We start from the raw sequence: 22,123 nt of genomic DNA on the forward strand, positions 1-22,123 counted from the left end.
TCTGGATTATGAAGCTTAATTCATACCATCAATCTACTCCATCTTTCCTCAGTATTTTCCCCCCCAAAAAATCTATGCAGAGAATAAGTACATTAACATTTATGAAAACAGTTTTTCCTCCCTATTCCTCTTTGTATCTGGTGATAAAGTATGGGAGAAGGTGAAAACCTCAGCAAATCAAAGACCACTTGCTAATAGTTTAGGGGAAAAAATATGAAATTATAGGATTATAGGATTATAGCTAATTAACATTTTCTGTTCTAATGTCAATGAAAATTTACTACAACCAAATGAAAATAACCTCCTTACAGTATATTCCTTTATTTTTATATCATCTTCCTCCTTTTGATACTCCAATCTTTTCTTTTCCTGTAGTATTTTCTCATTAGCAGCTTTCCAGTGTTCCCTTTCACTAAAAAAGACAGAAGCTTTTTCATAAATGCATGCATACTTAAAGCCATTTCTTTCTATCTCAGCCTGTAAAATACATTTTAACAAGTTAGGTGGGTGCCTAGGTTTGAAAGTTTAGATTAAAAAGATATAAGCAATTCTCAAAAAGAACTGATGAACAAAACAGAACTTGTGAGAAAGAACATTACAGTATTAATTGAATGTTTTGATATCACACAAATTGTTTTATTTTGCCTCTCATTTTTAGCTCACAGAAATTTAAACTATATTATTTTCTAAAAAAATATTACAATACCAGAGCACTATACAATGCAGATGGTCTAACTTTACAGATCCATAACTCAAGAGATTGTGTAAATTTAGCCAAAAAAACAATCCCACATCTCATAAATCAAATAAAAAGTACTACTTAGGAGCATTAATACATTGTTTAATTAAATTGTTAAATGTTCAGGATTAAGTCTTGAATCTGAAGAGAAGAGACAGAAATTCTTATTAGGTACTGTAACAATTGTGAACAGATGTGTTGAGAAACTACCTACGGTAATCTAGATAGAATTTGGTAGCCTGTCTGATTCAGAATATAGCAAAGTATTGATTGTCCTCCTTGTTTGCTCTTCTTTCATATAATAACTATTTCAAGTTTTCAGGAGAAAAAGCTAATATTATCATGATTTAAAAATGTTCCTTTTTGGCACAATAGTACCAATTTTAAAATTTGTAATTTGGCAATATGAACCCCTAAAGAAGTAAAAATTACCATAAGCTGAGTATGAATTTATTATGTTTATAAGTTAGCTCAAAAAAACTATCAGACAAAATTCTCATTTCTTCCATTAACAAAGATATTTTGACTTTCTAATCAAAATAATCAGAAGGAAAAACCACTATACCTTTGATATTCTTTATACAGCAAGCCTTGTTGATGTCGAATAACTGCAAATTTTCTCTTATATTCTTCTATTGCCTCTTCTAATTTTTTGAAGAGCTGTTCTTTGTTTTCCAATTCCTAATAAGACATTTAAATTAAAAATATGATACCTCTCTACTTCAATTGCAATGTTACTGCTTGGAACAGTGATTTCTTGAAGATAATGAAGTTATTAAATTAATACTTAATAGCAATGGATTTAATTGTATAAGCATGTTTGTTAATAAAATATTCTATGCTCGTTTTATGTAGACATGCTATTTTGTGTGATTTTATTTATATATATGTGTGTGTGTGTGCATGCATGCATGTCTTGGCGTGTTCAGGTCTTTTCCCATGTAAGATTGAGAGTATCTTGGCGACGTTTGGGTGAGGTCCCACTCACCATCTTCAGGCTGGTGCTTTCAGCTTTGTGCTTTTGCGAGCAAAGCATGATCGGAGCTACCATCTCTCTATAAATACTGGTGGGGAGGTTGGCTGTGTTGTTATTTCTTGATTGGTTGATGGAGTTGATGTTTGCAGATTGGTTGGTTTGGGTTTGGCTCCAAGTTTGAGGCCTGGCTATGTGTTCATGGCATGTGTCAGTTTGCTTGGTTTGGGCCTCAAACTCAGAGCCAAACCAAAACCCGGAACGTCACATCACAGCCACCCGCTTAGGATATTACATCACGAAACTTAGGAGGCTACACGACAAAACCTTAGGATGTTACAACACAGCCAACGACTCAGGAGATTACAGAACAAGACTCAGGATGTCACAATAATAGAACTCAGAAGGTCATCACACAACCCATTACCCAGGTCGTTACAACACAGGAGGCTGATAGACACACAGCCAATACCTCAGCCACATGCCATGAACACATAGCCAGGCCTCAAACTCGGAGCCAAACCAAAACCAACCAATCTGCAAACATCAACTCCATATGGAACACCTTGCCCTCGGAAGTTGTGGGAGCACCATCACTTGAGACTTTCAAGAGATTGGACCGCCATTTGTCAGAAATGGTGTAGAGTCTCCCACTTGGGCGGGGGTGTTGGACTAGATGACCTACAAGGTCCCTTCCAACTCAGATTATCTGTTATCTGTTATCAACCAATCAAGAAATAACAATACAGCCAGCCTCCCCACCAGTATTTATAGAGAGACGGCAGCTCCGATCACGCTTTGCTCGCATAAGCACGAAGCCGAAAGCACCAGCTTGAAGATGGCAAGTGGGACCTCATCGAAACATCACCAAGATACTCTCAGTCTTACACAAGAAAAGACCCGAACACGCCAAGACCTGCATTCCTGTACCCGGGAAAATCTACAAAAATGTATGTATGTATGTATGCATGTGTGTGTGTGTGTGTGTGTGTTTATACATACATACATATATACATACATACATGTGTGTGTGTGTGAATCTTTGGTTATTCGGGTTTTCTCCCACGTAAGTATGGAAGTATCTAGGCAACGTTTCGATGAAGTCTCATTCATCATCTTCAGGCTTGTGTCTTCGGCTCTGTGCTTCTCAGAGTAATGTGAGCTTGCAGTTGTTTCTTCCTTTTAACTGCTAGTGGGGGTGTGACTTGATTGGGTGGGGGCTTGGCTGTGTTCTGATTGGGTGGGGGGGGTGTTCTCATTGGTTTATGTAACCTCAGAAAGCAAATACATACATACATACACACATACATACATACATACATATTTGTTTTCTTAAGTTTTCGCGGGTACTTACATGTATGTTATTCAGCTTTGTTTGGGTATTTTCCCACGTCATTATAGTTGTGCTTTTAAAGTTGTAGCAACGTTTCGGCAGAATCTCATCTGCCATCATCAGGCTTCTGATTGTGTTTGTCTGTCACCAGAAGCCTGATGATGGCAGATGAGATTCTGCCGAAACGTTGCTACACCTTTAAAAGCACAACTATAATGACGTGGGAAAATATCCGAACAAATTATATATATATATATAATATGAATATATATAATATATAATGTATAATGTATTTTTAGGAAAAAATATTAATTGAAAAGCTACTGATTAAGTTTAACTCTCATGAACGAAAAAACTATATATGTACGTTTTTCCTAAACTTTTGTTCAATTTCTGTATATGGAAAAAAAATCTGACAGATTAGACATATAAAAGATACACATGCTATTTAGTTTAATGTTATTTACCTGCAAAAGGTGTATTAAATACTCATTCTGGGAATTAATCATGTTCACACTAGAAGGAGACATCCCTTCCGGAAGATTTGATGATTTAAATATTACATTGCCACCTTCTGATTTTTTCAGCATATCAATTTCATTTTCTAGGTTCGCAATCTGAAAAATAAACATTAAAAAATAACAATGCAGGGAATCTCAGAAATCTCTGAAGTTTTATCTAGGGCATATCACTAAAACTCCTGGAAAATTCCATGGCTATAAATTAGAAAACCTTCCCTGGAAGTCCATAGTGCCAAATCACATTATACTGTATGTAAAGCTTTATATATTTTAACAGCTTTCAAACAAGTACAACAGAAGAACACTTGCAACATCAATCCGTCAATCACAACAGACATAATTCACTAATGAAGTCCGGAGACAAACAAGCAATTCCATTAAAAACAGCTTTCAACACAAATAGCTCTGAATGGGACCCCACTTAACTTTTTTCCAATAGTAGCAGAGATAATTTTGAAAGCCAAGGTAACCTACATACTTTTGTATTTGCTTTAGCTAGCTGGTTAGAAAAGTTTACTGCTTCTTTCCGAGATTCTCTCAATTCTTTGCGCAATTCTTCATTTCTGCCTGTCAGTTGGTCCACTTGGGCCTTCAAATGCAAGCGGGCATCAAAAGTTCCTTCTGCATTCTTTAATTCAATTGCCTGTCAACAATTAATTCATCACAAAAATAAGTATTTTCAATTAAATTATGGAAAATTTTCAATTGCTCCCAAATAATAGAACTCTATTAGTAGTCCAAGTAATCCACAAGATAGTGCTCTCCAAAAGTTTGAGACTATGCTTCCTATCATCTGTGACTATAATAAGTGATCTTACTGGATTCATAGATTAAAAATAAGTTTATTTAATGTTTTACAGCTTAATAGAACTTTTAATTCAAGTATTTAAAATTTTGAAGAATGATTTCTATGATGAAATGAAACAGATCACTGAGTTGCAATGAATAAAAAACATCTTACATATGAAATCAGACACCAACATTATTCTATAATTCTCTTGGAAAAAAATTCTAAAGAATGAGGAAAACAAAAGGAATCAATTACCATTTCCGAAAGATTACCAAGAACATTAAAAGGGAAAAACATTCACTAGAGATTTTTCTTTTTTCTCCAAGATAAGATATGGGGATCTGGCAGGTAATTGATTTTAGTCCTTTATGTAAGCCTTTTCAATCCGTCGTTGTCTCTATCTCATCTCAAGCCATTATTTTGTAGTTATCTTCACTAACAAAACAGCTACAAACAGCTTAGTAAGATTCCGTCGACCTATCTCTGCCTTTAGAGCATATGAAATATTTTGTATAGTTCTATCAATACAAAGATAGAGCAGAATGGTATTAATACCTAGTGCTGATCAAGGTTATGGGCAAATTCATGAAAGACTGCTGATGCACATAACTATAAGTAATTTAAAATGTAAAGTATGATCAAAGCGGACTGTAACAGTCGCAGCAATTGCCTAGTACCTCTTTTTTTTTTTAGTCTCTTCTGATAAAGGCAAAAACACTTGGCTCCTCAATATAGATCCTAATCCCAAGCCATTCACTGTAGACAGGAAATGATACATGTCTTCTAGGTGACATTAGAGGAGAATCCCATTCTTAGGAATTCTGTCAAGAGGCTGTAAACACTTGTTGCTATAGTTCATTTCAAATTCTGTAAAACTTGCAGCTATATTCAGCAAGAGGCATAACTGATATATTTTCCTATTTCGTGTGCTATTTTTAACAAACTCATCAACATGAAATCCATTGAATAATGAGAGAGATTCGACTAAACTAAATAATTAAAATAAAACAAGAGACTCACATGTACTAATCGCTCCAGACTAGGAATCATAAGAGCACTTTCTCCATCTTTCATACCTGGATCCTTTTGCAAATCCTTTATTGCTTGTAAAATTTCTTTCATGCCTTGTTGAAGGTGCTTATTTTCTTGTACCAACTCTTTCACTACAATTACAATGCAAATTGTTCACATCTGGACACCATGGAATGAAGCAAGTTCACATTCATGTGCATTTTTAATAGACAGGCTTAAAACAGTGGCTTTACTCCTTACTGCCACTTATTTGTACTATTCTCTGTTGAGATTTTCACTTAATTCAGAACACAACAGACAGTTGGCAGTTGTGAGGACAATTCTATTGCAACAGAATTAAGGGTCTGGAAGCTCACTAATGTTTCTCTGTGGTGATGCAAATGCTATGGAACTCGCTGACTCCTGAAATCTGATTAGTTATAATAAAGCTTTAGAAAATTGCTAAAAACATGATTGGTTTACAGATGACAGAATTTAATTATATTTTGGTTGGTTGTTTCATGATGATATCTATGATTTAATTTTAGGGTTGTTTACTACTTATTATTATGTATTGTGGATATTCCTCATGGCAACAAGTCTCTCATGGCAAAGTTTGCCATCCTCTAATTTATGCAAAGGTTTCAAGATTTAAAACAAGTTTAATTTTGGTTGATCCACTAACTGTCACAAAGTATAACATGTAGTTACATTTCTTACGAGAACTATAAACTATAACCTTGTAAGATGTTCATTATCAAATTTACATCTTCAATTTTCCTAGCTTTCAATTTTACCAATCAACAATTATTTTGAGATTTATTTCTCTACTGACATTAAGTGATTGAGCCTCAGACCTTCAATTAGGAAGATTTAGATTTACGCAGAATTAGAATATATTCATCTAATATCAAGGCAGAAGCTTGACTCCCCTTTTAGACATAACCCTATTATACCTTCAACATTAAAAGTTGCAAGATATATTTGGAAAACATTGAGGAGGAAGTAGAATTCTGCCCCTTATTCATTCAATTAACTTAAATTTTGGGATAACCCAGCTTAGTTATTTAAAAAAGGAAAGTGGGTTATAAATTAACACTTTTGGATTATTAATATTCACTTTTTGCTTGTGAAGTGACTTTATTAATATAATGAAAATATTTGTCAATATTATTCAGAAAACACCATTTTTTGTATGTTTTTTTATTACGTTAATATTATTTTCTTTTTTTACTTTAGACTAAAGCAATTTAAAAAAAACAATAAAAATTCAGCTTACAATTGGATTTCAGTTTCATTATTACAATCCTGTTTTGTTCCAAATCTCTTTCTCGTTCATTTAATTCTTTGGCAAGGTAGTCATTCTGTCAACAAAAATGACATGAACATAAAACAGAATTGCAGTTTTAAAAGGGGAATTGGTTAATAAAACATCAACTAAGAAGTTGAAGAAACATAATTAAAACATACATGTCATTCATTTTCAACAATTTATATGATACAGTATATTTGAATATACGGATGATAGTCAAATGCTACAGGCCAGGAAAGAATTACAGTCCCAAAATATGAAATAATTTTATTCTTATCATGCTACAAACACAAAGTTTTTTATATTATATTTGGAACCTTGAACTACCTCAAATTTCTGGCTCCTGCATCTTTCAAGCTCTAGCTCTGCATTTTTATTCAGTGTGTTCTTGGCGAACAAGTCTCTTAATATCTGCTCATTCTGAAGAATAAGTAATAATTAGTGCATAATTATCTATGTCTTAGCATCAATAAACTTTAATATTACCTATCTTCAACCTGTAGTTGCCTATCAAGTGATTACTAAATAATTTCTAGATGTGATCAACGTATGTCAAGCTCCTTAATTTGTAGGGCACATGCAAGGAACAAAGAATGAGAGATTTGGCTTCGAGCTATTAAAAATTAAGATAGAAACTCCTTAGCCCTTCTTTATTAATGAGGTTATGAAGGCAGGACCTATTTGAATCACTTTTTCTCAAAACATTTACACAATAGACTAAGATAAGGGTTGTTAGATAAGTCTACCGATTCTCCCATCTATAGATGTACATATTCCCCTTTCTTTCTTAGTCTCAGCACAATCTTATACAGCAGCATTACAATTCTGCTGTGAAAATAGGGAAATGCCCATTTGCCTAGTTAAGACCAGTCAGGCAATGACAATTCATTCAAATAAATATTATGATCTAGCCATTATTATGATAACAGTAACTATGAGATAGTAATCTAAAAATATATGTGGAAGGTGTCTCACCTCTGACCTAAGGAACATTATTTCACTCCTCAGCTGTCTTATGAGATTTTCAACTCGATCTATCTGATATGCCTTCAATGACTGACCATACACTCCTTCCAAGAGCTCTACTGGCCATGATTCTGAAAAATACAGGTCTTTGCCGGTGTCTTGCAAATCTGTCCTCAAATCCATCAATTTTATTTCAGAATGGTCTTCCTCATTTTTTAACAGGATTTCCTGCACTATATAGGATGACATAGGCTTCCTGAGCAGAGAAGATGGCAGCCCTTCCTGAAAATCCAAGGGTTGTTTCTGTACAGAGCACAATGGCATTTGGGCGTGACAAGAAGCTTCTGTTTTCTTCATCTCCCTTTCCTCTCTTCGTATATGCTTTTTATCAGCCCTCTCAGTTCTTTCCAGCACAGAAAATGAAACTGGACAATCTACGCTGTTTGAATTCTTATTGCTGACTGCACATAAAGCTGTCCCTAGAATTTCTGTGGATGTTTGCTCTAGTGAACTGTAAAACTCATCTATTGTAAAAGCCTTAGAACTATCACTGTTATCTTCCACTTGTACCTGTGGAGCAAGTTGAGAATGAGAAAAGAAACCTTTTTCACTTTTTCAAACAAACTTGGAAAAACTCAATTTAATTCTTTCAGAAAAACAATTATTTTATCCTAAAGTATATTTTCTTTTCTCTTTTATATATACAGTATATAATACTCACTTAATACAGTATAACTGTAATTCTCAAAATGAACAATACTTAATATTCTACTCAGCTACATAAGAAAATTACGAAGTATTACACATACAGTGTATGTATTTCAGATACACATTCACATACAGTGTGTGTATTTCAGAAATTCAGTCAAAATGGAAGTTCAAAAGAATGGCTACCTGTGTTTTAAGTTTATCAAAGTTAGATGTACTCATTAACTCAGATCTCTCTCTTTTCGTCTTCAAATCTTCAGTAAAATTATCAATCAGCTGTAGATCATCTGCATCCAGTCCTATTTGGAACCAAAAATTTAGACAAAATTAAATTCGGGAGGATCTGAGAAGTAAAAGTTGAGAAATAGACTTTACCAAAAAAAGTGTAAAAAAAATCTTCAATGTTTGGCTCTCTTAGATTGACAGGAGATATCAACATCATATTAAAAAAATAGCAACTCACATTTTTATCCCACTGTGCAAAATTAGTGAAGAGTCACATAAAGCAGAGGTGGAAACTGTCAACACTGATTAACCTGATGTAGATTATAGAACTGATACTTACTTAAATAAAAAGACATTTAGCAACAGATCAGACACAATACAAACATTTAGCAAATTCTTTTCCATATAGTTTAATGGAAAATACTGTGTTCACAATGAAAGACTCCATCATACTCGTAACGTGTGCAATAAAACTAAGAATTTATTCCTTTTTTAAAATTTGTACGGCACCTATCTCGTTATCCAAAGTGATTCTGGGTGACTTTATTATTATTAAATAATAATAAATAATAATAATTCAGTCTTATTCCTAAATATTGGAAAATATTTTTAGATTGATCCAGGAATGATAGGATAACCAATTAATTGTTTATGTCATTGCTAAATTATTATTTTTTAAATAAGTACCAGCTTACCTAAAGTTGCAGCTCTTCTTCCTTTCTCCTGAGCCAATTTACGGATTTGTTGTTTCAGGGTAACTCTTTCTTCTTCTAATCTTTCAATCTGCATTGAATTTAAGTGGCGTTATTTCTCTTCGTGCCTTAATTTTTATCAAAAGCATTAAGTAATAATTATTACTTGCCTCTTTCAGCAGGACTTGATTTTCAGCCTTGTATTGTTGTTGTTTTAATGCTTTGCTATTTTTCAGTTCAGTTAAATCAATCATTGTTTGGGGATCAAGCCCTAAAATGAAACAGATCATGCATTAGAGATTATATGTAGATTTAATGTAATTGCTGGACTGGATGCTATGGATAGGTGCATTGAGGGAGAGTATCTCTTCCCTCATAGCATCCTGTTGACACTTTTCATATGTTTCTCAGTTAAGTATCTATACTGAGCATAAACCTCAGCCATTGTATTGATTTTCTTTGTCCTCCAATATTCATTTCTAAATTCAGTTGTTGAAAATGCAGATTTTTACTAAACCTGGCAAAAACAAATGAGTCAACCCTTTGATAATAGTAGCAGCACCGGGCTAATTCTTTTAGACTTACCTATTTACTATTAGGTTCTTGGTTTTATATGAATTGGTAGTGCATTAATAATGTTACTTAGTTTGGTAACAAAACACCTGCAAGAAATATCACAAATTTGGACAGCACCAAAGACCCAGCAGTTAAACCCTAGGCTACAAATATTCTCTTAGTATTTCCATGTATTTGTTCTCTATGCAGAAAAGGAAAAAAATCTTAATTCTTAATATGTGTATATCTATGCATACGTGTGTGTGTGTGTGTGTGTGTGTGTGTGTGTGTGTGTGTACACATCCATAACCCACAAACACATATTGGGGTGGAATATAATCTGGATTCCCAGCAAGTGACAGCAAAGTTTAGATAGTTTGGTTGAGAGAAAGAAGGTCAGGATAGCTCCTCCATAGAACTTCTGAATATATACTTTAATGATGTAAGTAATTATTTATTGGCAAGATTTCTATCTATAGGTGAGGAACAATAAAGGAAACTACTTAGAAGTAATTCCTGTTGTCTTTCTTGGTTTTGAGGGTCACATACTCAGACACAAATAAACTAAAATACCCATTACTGTTGGGTCTTTTTCAGAGATATTTCCTTATCTTAACAGAGAAAACAGTGTGACCGTGTATGGGCAAAATATCAGTGGGAGACAAATCCAACTGACCTAGTTAACATAGGACTCCTTAACAGTAACAACTTAATATGTAAACTTAATAAAATAAAAATAAAGACCAAAATCCAAAGGAAAAAGAAATCCCTCCATATGGTGAAAGAATTTCTCACTTTTCGTTCTTCTCCCAATTCCTACCATGCTGCAGATGCATCCACAATGGTTTATCTAATAACACTGCCAATGTTACTAAAGGTGATTTTCTGCTAAGCACTTTCTCTATATCCTTAAAATCCAGACCAAAATTTAGAATTGCTTTAATCAGCCATTCTCTCTACAAAGAATCAGAAGACTTGTTGCTCAAATTTACATATGAAGAAATTATCACTTCTACTCCTCAAGACAACTAAAAACACTCTGAAAAAAAAACAAAGTAATGAAGACATGCTAAATACATTATTTAAATACAACATTGTCTAATAAATCTGATATGGTCATACCTAGCTTTTCCCGAAGATCTTCATTTTCATCAAGAAGATCATTGATTTTAAATTCAAGTTTATTAACTTCTTTAATTAATGTTTCAATTTCATTATTTCTTATTTTGAGTTGCTTTTTTAAACCTTTTATTTCAGCAACAGCATCTTCCAGGCCATATATTCCCTTGAAAAAGAAAAATTAGAAAATAGTTTAATATTATCAATATAATATCAAAAATACATATAAAACATATAATAAAATATATGGGAAACTGGAATTATGACCTTAAGTCCATCTTTCAAACTCAGTTTTGGCATATTTTTCAGCCAGCAAATAAAATATGAAAGATATGGAGATATAAAGAAAAAACTTCCAGGACAAAGACTCTTCCTTTGCCTGCTTATTTGCACATTCATTAAATGAAAATGTAACAAAGTAAAAATAGATGAATGTAGATTGTGTATGTGGATGACTGTAAGAGAAGGGATGGTATGCAAGTTGTGACTGCATAAACAGTATAATAAGATGAATGAATTGACTAGCATGTGCAAGAATAATAAACAATGGGTGCAGAACACACACAAAAAAGAGAGAGAATAGCATAAGAAATTATGTTCCTGAACTTTCGATTCTAGCCCAATACTTCCCCAGCTCCCGTCCCATCAGTTGCTGTTATACATTTCCCCCTACTGGTGAGGGAAACACCTCTCTCAGCTTTAAGAAAATTGATGGCTTCTGCATAGAAGATGTTTTCTCCAATAGAAAGACATACAGTTTCATAATCTTTCACTCGCTTCAGAGTTTCAATAAGTTCTTTGTCCTTTTCTCTTGCATCTGCTTCTGCAAGTTCTGCTGTCCTTTCACTATCCTTGATTTTCTCTTCCAGCATCTGTAACTTTCCTTGCATTTCTCCAATACGATCCTGTTGAGTAATCGACAGCCCGCCTGAAATAAAAATGTCTACTTAGTCAATATTGCTATAGAAATGAAAGGAGAAACATATATTCAATATGTGACATTAAAAGTAAAAAAATAGTGGAAAATTAACAATCAGTAAATTCTTTTTTTTTTTAAAGATCAGTTTCCCTTCCACTATAAGAAATTTAATCCAAGGAAATTAGGGACATAAAATCCAAGCTTACAAATAAAATAAAGTAGCAACAGTTCCTGAAAAACTTTGATACATAGCCAGTAAAGTCTTTCAATGGAAAGTTGAAAATATCTTATTACTGATATCTATTTGTTTGTGAAACAAGAGAGTGAGTAAATTATCTTGAAATATGTCCCTAAATGCATTATTAGGGTATATACTCTGAAAGAAATTATCCTTCCTTCTGAACAAATTCAAAATCCCACCTAATATTACTCATAGTTAAGTGTCAGCACAAGAACTGATTAACCTTCTTAGCATTGAAAGCTGTAATCAAACCCTGATTGTAAATTCAATCAATACTTTATTATTGTTTACTTATTGACATTAGTACAGAAACACTTTCAAATATTTACTTTTATCTTTCAGGAGTTCTCTTTTCAAGTCCTCAATGATCAATACATTTTTCTCCATCTCCTTTGTATACTGTTCAATCTGTTCAGTGAGCAATTTGATCTGACTGTCTCTTTCTTGCACACCCTAAAAAGAGTTTTTTACTTAATAAATAATACATGTAACATGCTCTTAAACTACGCCAAAATGATCGACAGAAAGACAAAAGTACTTACAACACAGAGTTCAGATATTATCTAGAAGGATAAGCAAAGGGGGCAAAAAAGTAAAGCAGAGAAATAAAAATAAAATAAACAGCTTACAACTTTATGACAATGTTAGCTAAATTAATCACAGCTAAATGCTATCTCTCAAATGATTTCATTTTCTTCTAAATAAACATGAGGTACATATACCTACATATACCTATTTCAGTTTATCATAAATTCAGGATAAACAAATGCATTACTTATACATGATGCCTACCACAAGCTCCCCTTTAGGTAAGAAGTAAGACTGCTTCAGGGAGAAAAGCTGGCATGAGATTGAGGGGGAGAGGGCAAGAGTTGGGAACATATCATTAAAAGAGTCAGAAAAGAACAACCAAATAATCTTTGTTAAGGCCAATTAAACTGCTCCCCCTAGTTCTCCTTATTCAAAAAGCAACTATGCAATGCTCCATTTTTCCACCCCATTCCATCTCAAAATTTTAACATGTACTGCATTAAGGAAGCAATTAACTTACAAAATGCATAATGACCTCCTCACCGAACATTTCTGTTCCCTTCAGGTTCACCTTCAAATGAACTACGTTAACAAATTTTTAAAACACATAGACCACATTTTATGGAAAAAAATGATTAAAAGATAATGAATTTAGGGGTAAAATATTCAAAATGCTGCATAGATAAATACAGCTCACTAAAATAGGGTTCTAGATATGGCCATACAAAAGTGGGTTGTGATGATAATTATAGCATTATATTTTCTACTAATGTGCATATTTATTTCACACACAAACGTGTGGATACCTGCTGGAGGGCAAGAACATTGCTCTTGTCAGAATCCATCTGGGCCATTTTCAGCTTCTCTTTCAGAGTCAACAACATTTCTTGATATTCAATTATTTCATCATCTTTGGAAACCAAAATTCTCTGCAAGATAAAAGGAAACCAAAAAAAAAAAAACCCCTTTATTATGACAAAACCAGGGGTGGGATTCTACCAGTTCTCATCTATTCGCTAGAACCAGTGGTTAACATTCTAAGCAGTTCACAGAACTGGTTGTTAGAAGAAATTACTGGCCTAATCCTGTAAAGAAGGCAGGAAGGGAACAATCTGGTGTTGCTTACAGAAACTGCCTCTCTGATAATGCTTATTACATTCTTGCCAGGACTAGACTTCCTGTCTCAGGAACTTCTCTGGAGTTTTTTCCCCCTCCTTTGCTGGTACTTTGCTTGTGTGGAGTGACTATTCAAAGTTACAATGGCACTGAAAAAAGTGACTTATGACCATTTTTCACACTTACGACTGTTGCAGCATCCCCAGTCTTGAGAGGCCAGGAGAGGAGATGCGTACTTCTATGTGAGTGATATTGAGTTGGCTACATCCAGCCAATAACATGACCACCAAGACATGTCCACCCAGTCACATGACCACCCAGCCAATAACATGACCACCAAGACATGTCCACCCAGTCACATGACCACCAAGCCATGCCCACCACCTAAGCCACGCCCACAAAACCAGTTGTTAAAGAAACACTGGACAAAACACAAAACAAATTGCTAAAACACAGTTAATGTTAGTTGTGAAATACCTTCCATTCCTCCACTTTTTCATTTACAGCTGCCATAAGCGGATCATCTTCTTCATTCTTTGTTTTAAGTTGCTCTGTCAGCTCATGCACCTGCAATGAGATACAATTCATAAGATAAGCTATTGACAGACTAATTATCATGGGAATTTTCAGTATACATATTGGAAACTAGCTGCTTTCTTACAATTTATGCATAAAAGTTACTGATATCTTTTTCAATGGATAAGGCCACCAGTGTACAATGAACTTCACATTTGGTACTAGTTAGCACTCCTACAATCAACACTACTAACTTAATCCTTTATACTCTAATTTTAATGCTTTGTGTATCTGCTTCCCAAGTATGCAAGGTACCTCTTACCTGTAGTCTATATTGCTCTTTTTCTTTTCTTAGCTGATCCATAGCAATATCAGACTGTTGCACCATAAATTTCATTTTATTGTATTCATCAGTCATATTCTCCATTTCTTGCACAGATTCTTCTAAATTTTTCCTCATTTCTTGGTTTTGTGTTTCTAACTTTTCATTAGCTTCTGTCAAATTCTGCAAATGTAAAACAGACATAGTTCCATGAAATGTATTTTTTTATATAAGAAGCAATTCTTAAATTGATCAAGCTATATTGTCCCCTAAGAAAGTCTAGAAGATAACAATACATCAATAAGTTTGATCATCAGCACAGTTCTTAAATACAGGGACATCCAATCATAAAACAAATCATAAAAATTAATTCATGAAACAACATATGGGTTTTGGCATGTTTTAGTTAAAAAATATAGGCTCACTAGCACGGTGGGATGACATGCTATGCTCTAATTAACAACCAAGCCTTTCATTTTATATTAAATTTTCTTCTGAGTTACCCCGTCACTAGTTTTATTTTGATTGAACTAAATTGGCAGAACTTTCCCTACTAGATTTGGTCATGATTTATGCTACGGACTCCCCTGAAGATATTCACACCCCTTTATTCCTCTTACAGATATTTCACTACTCTTTATAAAAAACAAACCAGTAAGTCATATATATGTATACAAGCACAGACATACACACACAAAAAAAATCTAAATTTCCATCTCACCAATTTGAACTATAAAATATTTTTTTCTAACATTAAATTCTTCATGGAATACAATATTTATATGTTTAAATGAATAATGGATTAGTTTGGTAGTCATTAGTTTACTATTCCAAGAAGCAGGAAAAACATGACAAATCTTTTGAGCTTAATATAAAATTTCCTTGTTCATTTTCTTAGACAAAACCCAAAATCAAGAACCCAAAATAAACCAGTAAGGTCTGCACTTCTTTAGAGTCAGGTCTGACAATTTTGTTCTATTGAGCAACTCTTTTAAATTTACCTGAATTTCATCTAGGTATTGAACAAGCTCAAAATTCTTTTTAGATAACTGTGACCTGTAATCTGATTCTTCTCCTCTTCTTGAGAGAAGTGTTTCCTTTTGTGTTTCTAATTGTCTCTGATAGTCAATAACATCCTGACGAAGCTGCTCATTCTGCAGAAAAAAGAGATAATTAAAATATGAAACTGCTGAAGATAAGGTATTAATACTTGCTGAAACTGAGAAATATGCTAGGGAACTAGAAGTAATAAACCAGAGAGATTTCATTTCATTGGATATATTCAAGTGGAAGCTAGATAGTCACCCGAAATACTTAAATTTGTATTCATGCACCAAATATGGCCGGGGACTTGATATCATAATTAGTGATATCAGTGATATTAGTGATATCACCTTTAAAAAATCTAATTTTTAAATTAAGTTATTGAAACAAGCTAATACACTGAACACAGAAACTAACACTAACCCTCACCTTTTTCTTCATTCTTGTTTTCTTAAAAAAAAAAAAGAACAGAACAAGAAAAAAGAGGGAAATTTAACTGATCAAACTCAGCAGGCAAAAGAGAAGAGAGAAAAACATAAAAGAAAGAAGTAATACAGCATTATCTTACCAAGCAAGCCCATTAAGAACTTAACATTATATGTCTTTATGATGAAGAAAATCCCTAAACTGAAACAGAAATTACCTAGACTGAAAGAATACAGTGGAGACTTGGGTTGTGACCGTAATCCGTTCCCAGACTCTGGTCATGACCCGATTTGGTCATGTCCAGAAGCACGACCGACTGCACATGCGCGCAGTTTTAAAAAATGGCACCAAAGGAAAAATCAGCGCGGAGAGGGAATCTTTCAGCCCCGATTTTGCTTGTCACCTGATTTTTAAATCATGACCCAATTCAAAAATTGGGTGGATTTTTTGTTTGCCACCTGATTTGGTCGCTGTAGGTTCCACTATAATCCTGTCATTGCAGAAGATTTTAAACATTATGACTGAATTAAACTACTGTATTTTTCAGAGTATAATCCATACTTTTTCCACACCCAAAAGTTGTGGAAATGTCTGTCTTATATGTTGCTGAAGCCCTGCCCACCCGCCAGCCCCCACCCGCCGGCCTCTGCCTCCCAGCAATTTGCCTCCTTGCAGCAAATAGCAAACAGCCTGGTCAGCTTCAGCATAGCCTGATTAGCATAAGCAGCTAATTGTCAGTTGGATCGGCTTCCCAACTATCAGCTGTTTCAGGCTGCAGGGATTGCCATTGCTGCCTCCGTGTGCCCCATTTTTGGCCTCTACAAGCCCCATTTTCCTCCCATTCCAGCCCCTGCTACCTGAAAATGGGGCACGCAGAGACCGGAAACAGGGCGTCCAGAGGCTGAAAATGGGATGCATAGAGGCAGCAATAGGCTATGGCAATCCCTGCAGCCTGAAACAGCTGGTCGTCAGTAGGCCAATCCAACCAACAATCAGTTGCTTGTGCTAATCAGGCTGTGCTAAACTGACCAGGCTGTTTGCTGTTTGCTGCAAGGAGGCAAATTGCTGGGAGGCAGAGACAGGGGCAGATTTTTTTTTCTTGTTTTCCTCCCCAAAAGCTAGGTGTGTCTTATATTTCAGAGTGTCTTATATTCTGAAAAATATGGTAAATTAAATGGTCTTTCTTCTAAGAAATTGGAAATCGTTAGTTCTGCATATGGCACAGATATGGAAAGATAGAAATAAGGAAGCATAAAAGCAGTGGTAAATCAAATGTACAAAGGTGTAACAAATAAATAGGCACCAGGTGCAAAAAATTACTTTGCGTCAAATTGTTATACAGGCATACCAACCTCTCTTCTTAATTTGCTGTTTTCATTTTCTGTTTCTTCATTTCGAAGAGTTATCTGGAATGACAAATTGGTTAGCTGAAACTATATATTATGATCCTAATATAAGACATAAGTCTCTTTCGAGGAATATTGTGATTATTCCTATTTGCAAAACTTATATATAAAAATAATTACCTGAAAATTAAAAAAAAAACTCTATTTCAATCCAAAAGTTTGTTTAACCAGTTCTCTACTAAAACTATATAATGCTGCATTTTCTCAGAAGTACCCAGTAGCAGAAGTGATTAGGTCTTTATAATTTACCAATTCCAAAATTTAGTACAATCTGTAGTCTTATGTAGGGAATAAACTGTATTTAGTTCCACAGACATACATATATAATTACTGCTTCTTATATATACATAATTCACTAAAAACAAGATGTTAATTTGTTAGAGACATAGGAACTATTGAAAATAATTAATCTGAGAGCATCTCTTTCACTTCATTATACATTTTAAGATTGTTTCTTATAATTTTACAATTTTGAAAAAGTTCCAGTGCTTCATTTTAAAAAATCCACAACATTATTTATGATCAGGTGTATTTTTCAAATCAAATGTATAGATAATATTTAGTATTACGAATTACAGGAAGAATTTCAGATAAAAGAATTATTCATTTATCTGTGAGTAAATTTCTTTGACTCAATTGGCCCTTCTTTTGTATATATAATTTCATTACACAACTTTAGTTTTCCTACATTTATAGTATCTATCACTACTATTATGTTGATATAAATTTACATTATTTTTAAAAATCTTGCATTGTTAGGTCTCCTTTTACAATTTCTATTACTATTCTCAACATTAATTTGTTCAGAACAAATTTTTACTCTTGATAGAGATCAGTGTAATTTACCTGTTCATTAACTTTCTTCTCTTTGTCTAGATCCTTTTCCATGTCTGCTAATTCTCTGTCTTTTTGTGACAACTGTTTTTCCAACTGGCGGATTTCATCACGCAGAAATCGAGTATCACGGCTTCCAGTGGATCGCTGTGCTATCTTAGCAAATATTAAAATAAAATTAGTTTTATATATATTTCATTATATTAAATAAAAAGTAAATAAAAAGTATTTATTCTAAACAATAAAAGTCATGGAATGTTTTGAACTATAGTAAATATGCAACTAAACAATGTAAGATCAGATTTAGCTATTTATTCTAGGAGACCATCTGTCCTGGAATCTAAATTAAATTTAGACTGACTATACTGAAAAATAACTACTAAATTATCAAATATTGAATTAATTCATTAATTCTACTGCAGCACAAATCAAACTCCCAACTATTTAAAACAGTATTTACTTTACGATTCAACATATTCTCTGCAAGTATACTTTTTATTATATTTAAAAAATCTCCAAAATCTGATTTCTCAATTAATAATTAATGCAAGGAAGTTTTCTAAAACATGTAGTAGGATCCTACCTTTTTATATTGTCCATATTTAAAATATTAGGCAAATTGCAGGATTTAAAATTGCCAGTCATAAAATGTGAAAACCAAGCCTCACAACATGCTATAGCCTAGAACAGAGGTCTCCAACCTTGGCAACTGGCTGGGAAATTCTGTTTATTGAAGTCATCTAGGCTAAAAGTTGCCAAGGCTGGAGACCCCTGGCCTAGAAACTTCAGTGCCATACAAATTAAGACAGATTAATAAGACTCATAAAGCTATTTGAAGCTGATATTTTATCTCAAAAATAATAATATTCAATCTTTACATTAGGTGAAATTTAAACGTACCTCTAATTCTTTTTCTAGCTTCATCACCTTAGTTTTTAATTGATTTTCTGTTTTCACAAAGAAGAACGAAGTTATTGAAATATAATGAGTAAAACACTAAAATAAGACCTGGAATAAAACTGAGCACATTCTTTATTAGTATCAAAAACAGCTCCTTCTCTAAAAAAAAAATAATTGTAAAGTATACTTATGTATAGTATACATTATATATAGGAATACCATGTTTCATCATTGAACCTTGCATGTACCATTTTTAATACTTACCTATTCTTTCAAATAATTAAAAATGAGTGAATTCAATTGATCATCAATATCTTTCAATTTATTTTAAAGGAACCTTTTCTTCATTTTATAAACTAAAAATTCAATTCACTTTAAGTTGAAATTGTGTGATGCTTTGGACCCAGCTTTAGAAGTTGGACCTCATTAGTCATCATATGTATGTTTTCAATGTTTCCATATTTGACTGAGATAAAATAAATGAAATATATTTCTACTAAAATTAACTATAATGAGAAATCTCACTATTCCAACTGAGTAAAAGGTAACGGTTCAAAACTAGCAGCAAAGTAAAAGGAAAACAATGAAGACTATAATATTGAATCCTGAATTCTAAATAGGGTTTCTTCTCTATAGAACTAGAAATTCCATTATATTGATACTTCTGTATTTTTCCCCAAAAGTGTCAAGATGTTTACAAGTTATGTATCTATAGAAATGTTACCAAATTTAGCTTGCTCTTCTCCAGCTTTCTCAACTTCTTCTAGAGCCAGTTCTACTTCTTGGTTTTTCATCTATTAGAAAAAAATGATAATTAGGACTGCAGAAAAAACAATTACTACCAACCTGCCTTCAATCGAGGACCTGTATACTGCATGAGTCAAAAAGAGGGCTGTGAAAATATTTACAGATCCCTCACATCCCTGATATAAATTGTTTTAACTCCTTCCCTCAAAATGATGCTATAGAGCACTGCACATCAGAACAACCAAACCCAAGGATAGTTTTTTCCCAAACGCCATCACTCTGCTAAACAAATAATTCCCTCAAAACTGTCCAACTATTTACAAAGTCTGCACTATTACTATTAACCATCTCATCACTCCTTATCACTCCTCCCCTCCCACTTGTGACTGTATGACTGTAACTTTGTCGCTTGTATCCTTACAATTTATATTGACTGTTTCCTATTATGATTTGATTGCTTATTGTATCCTATGACTATGATTAAGTGTTGTACCTTATGATTCTTGACTTTTGACAAATGTATCTTTTCTTTTATGTATGCTGAGAATATTTGCACCAAGACAAATTCCTTGTGTATCCAACCACACTTGGTCAATAAATAATTCTATTCTATTCTTATTCTTATTCTAAAGCACAGCTGTGTGAAAATGTCCTGCACACTTTACGCTTTACGACATTGTTGGGATAGGCCATTGATTTTATGATATTTTATGCCCACGCCAAAGTGATGCCACCTGGTGATAAGCAATAAGGGCTGGCCAATTTCATATTAATAACCATGTTTGGTTACCTAAATGGTCCTTTTCGGGGCCACAAACTATAAAAATATTAACAAAATGCTAGCCTTGCCCTTAATAATTGCAACACATATGCCACTAGGTATGCATCAGTTAATCTGTTTTCATAGTCATTGTAAGCATGCATTGTAAGCATGCAAGAAAATTCACAATCTCCATCCAAACAGCACCAAATTGCAAAAAGCTTATGCTTTTCACTTAAAAACCACCAGTATTTATTTAAATATAACAATATTTTCATAGCAGTTAAGCATAAAATATCATAAAATCAATAGTCTATCCCAAAAATGTCATAAACCATAAAGTGTAAAGTGTGCAGGACTTTTTCACACAGCAGTAACTGCTGCAAACAAAATAAATCATATGAATTAAACATAATGTTTAAAATAAGATAGTTTATTACAGATAAACCCCTAATATCAACCATGAGATATTTTAGTCTCATGACATAAACATGGCAAAAATCTAATAAGCTTTATGTAATTATACTCTTTCTTCTACAACAAGAGTACATAAGTAAAAAAAAAAAACCTCAGAGCTTATTAATCCAAAACAACTACAACTGTTATGATTATTATGGAAACTGTGTTTGTCCCATTTTCATCCTTTACCATACAAAATGACTGTACCTGAATTGGCAAAAGGCAATCCCCACCCCCACCCACCCAAAAAATCTCTTCCTTTCTCAGGAAATCTTCTTAGGTCACTTGCCTTCTTCTCTACTTCTAGCCTCATGTTTTTATATTACAGTATTTAAACATTTAACAAACCATGCTCATTTTTATTAATATCTATGGGTTAATTTTCTAAAGTGCTGCAAAACTATTGATACACATCTGTAAATATTTTAGAGTCTTCAGGAATATTATAAACACAAACAGAACCTGTTCCAATGCTTATTTATGGGATTACAATGCAAGGGAGGAAGAGCCTATTCAACTCGCCTGTCCAGGCAACTGATGGATTCTATACATTTTCAGAGGAAACCATGAGTTATTCCCAAAGCTCTGATACAACTGAGCCCTTGGTCACAGCTTGGAAAGAATGTGTAAAGAAGGATTCAGGCTGGATTATGCCAATGTGGACTCTCTCTTTATGGATTCCACAATCTCCACACCCCAATTTATAGGGAAGCTCTAAGAGATAAAATGATGCAAGGGATGCCAAGAAGAGTTAAGTCTAAAAAGGCACAAGTGATAATCTTTATTAGGACTTAGCTTGTTATTATATCTGCAGATACCCACCAGTGGCCTTGTTTCAGGTAACCAGTCTTTTCTGGGTTAGTAAGAGTCTGGAGTGCCCCTGGAGGGCCACTGTGAGGGCTATTCAAAGATAAAGTTATTTAGATTTGTTCTAAGTTGGACTCCTGTTGGGCAGGTC

The 22,123-nt window shown here is 33.6% G+C and overlaps 1 protein-coding gene across 6 annotated transcripts in view; it reads right to left on the reverse strand.

Annotated features, from left to right (window-relative positions):
- Positions 1-22,123, reverse strand: part of CEP290 (centrosomal protein 290) — a 60,029-nt gene that overhangs the window by 31,891 nt on the left and 6,015 nt on the right. For 2 of the 6 annotated variants that reach the window (XM_087934542.1, XM_087934541.1), the window contains exons 4-23: positions 19,924-19,993; positions 19,200-19,246; positions 18,312-18,455; positions 17,412-17,465; positions 15,591-15,743; positions 14,590-14,772; positions 14,229-14,318; positions 13,442-13,564; positions 12,434-12,557; positions 11,700-11,872; positions 10,948-11,110; positions 9,441-9,541; positions 9,274-9,361; positions 8,540-8,652; positions 6,647-6,731; positions 5,377-5,519; positions 4,045-4,209; positions 3,513-3,662; positions 1,305-1,420; positions 310-412 (exon numbers count right to left, since the gene is read on the reverse strand). In XM_087934542.1, coding sequence (XP_087790668.1) covers positions 310-412; positions 1,305-1,420; positions 3,513-3,662; positions 4,045-4,209; positions 5,377-5,519; positions 6,647-6,731; positions 8,540-8,652; positions 9,274-9,361; positions 9,441-9,541; positions 10,948-11,110; positions 11,700-11,872; positions 12,434-12,557; positions 13,442-13,564; positions 14,229-14,318; positions 14,590-14,772; positions 15,591-15,743; positions 17,412-17,465; positions 18,312-18,455; positions 19,200-19,246; positions 19,924-19,993 — 2,388 coding nt within the window. Of the gene's footprint in view, positions 1-309; positions 413-1,304; positions 1,421-3,512; positions 3,663-4,044; positions 4,210-5,376; positions 5,520-6,646; positions 6,732-7,006; positions 7,100-7,654; positions 8,216-8,539; positions 8,653-9,273; positions 9,362-9,440; positions 9,542-10,947; positions 11,111-11,699; positions 11,873-12,433; positions 12,558-12,646; positions 12,668-13,441; positions 13,565-14,228; positions 14,319-14,589; positions 14,773-15,590; positions 15,744-17,411; positions 17,466-18,311; positions 18,456-19,199; positions 19,247-19,923; positions 19,994-22,123 lie in introns of all 6 variants that reach the window. The other 4 variants (XM_087934544.1, XM_087934539.1, XM_087934540.1 and 1 more) reach the window with 4 other exon arrangements.

Source organism: Pseudonaja textilis, chromosome 5 (genome assembly GCF_049901715.1).
Source record: "Pseudonaja textilis isolate UNSWEBS1 chromosome 5, rPseTex1.2, whole genome shotgun sequence".
Lineage (NCBI taxonomy): Eukaryota > Metazoa > Chordata > Lepidosauria > Squamata > Elapidae > Pseudonaja > Pseudonaja textilis.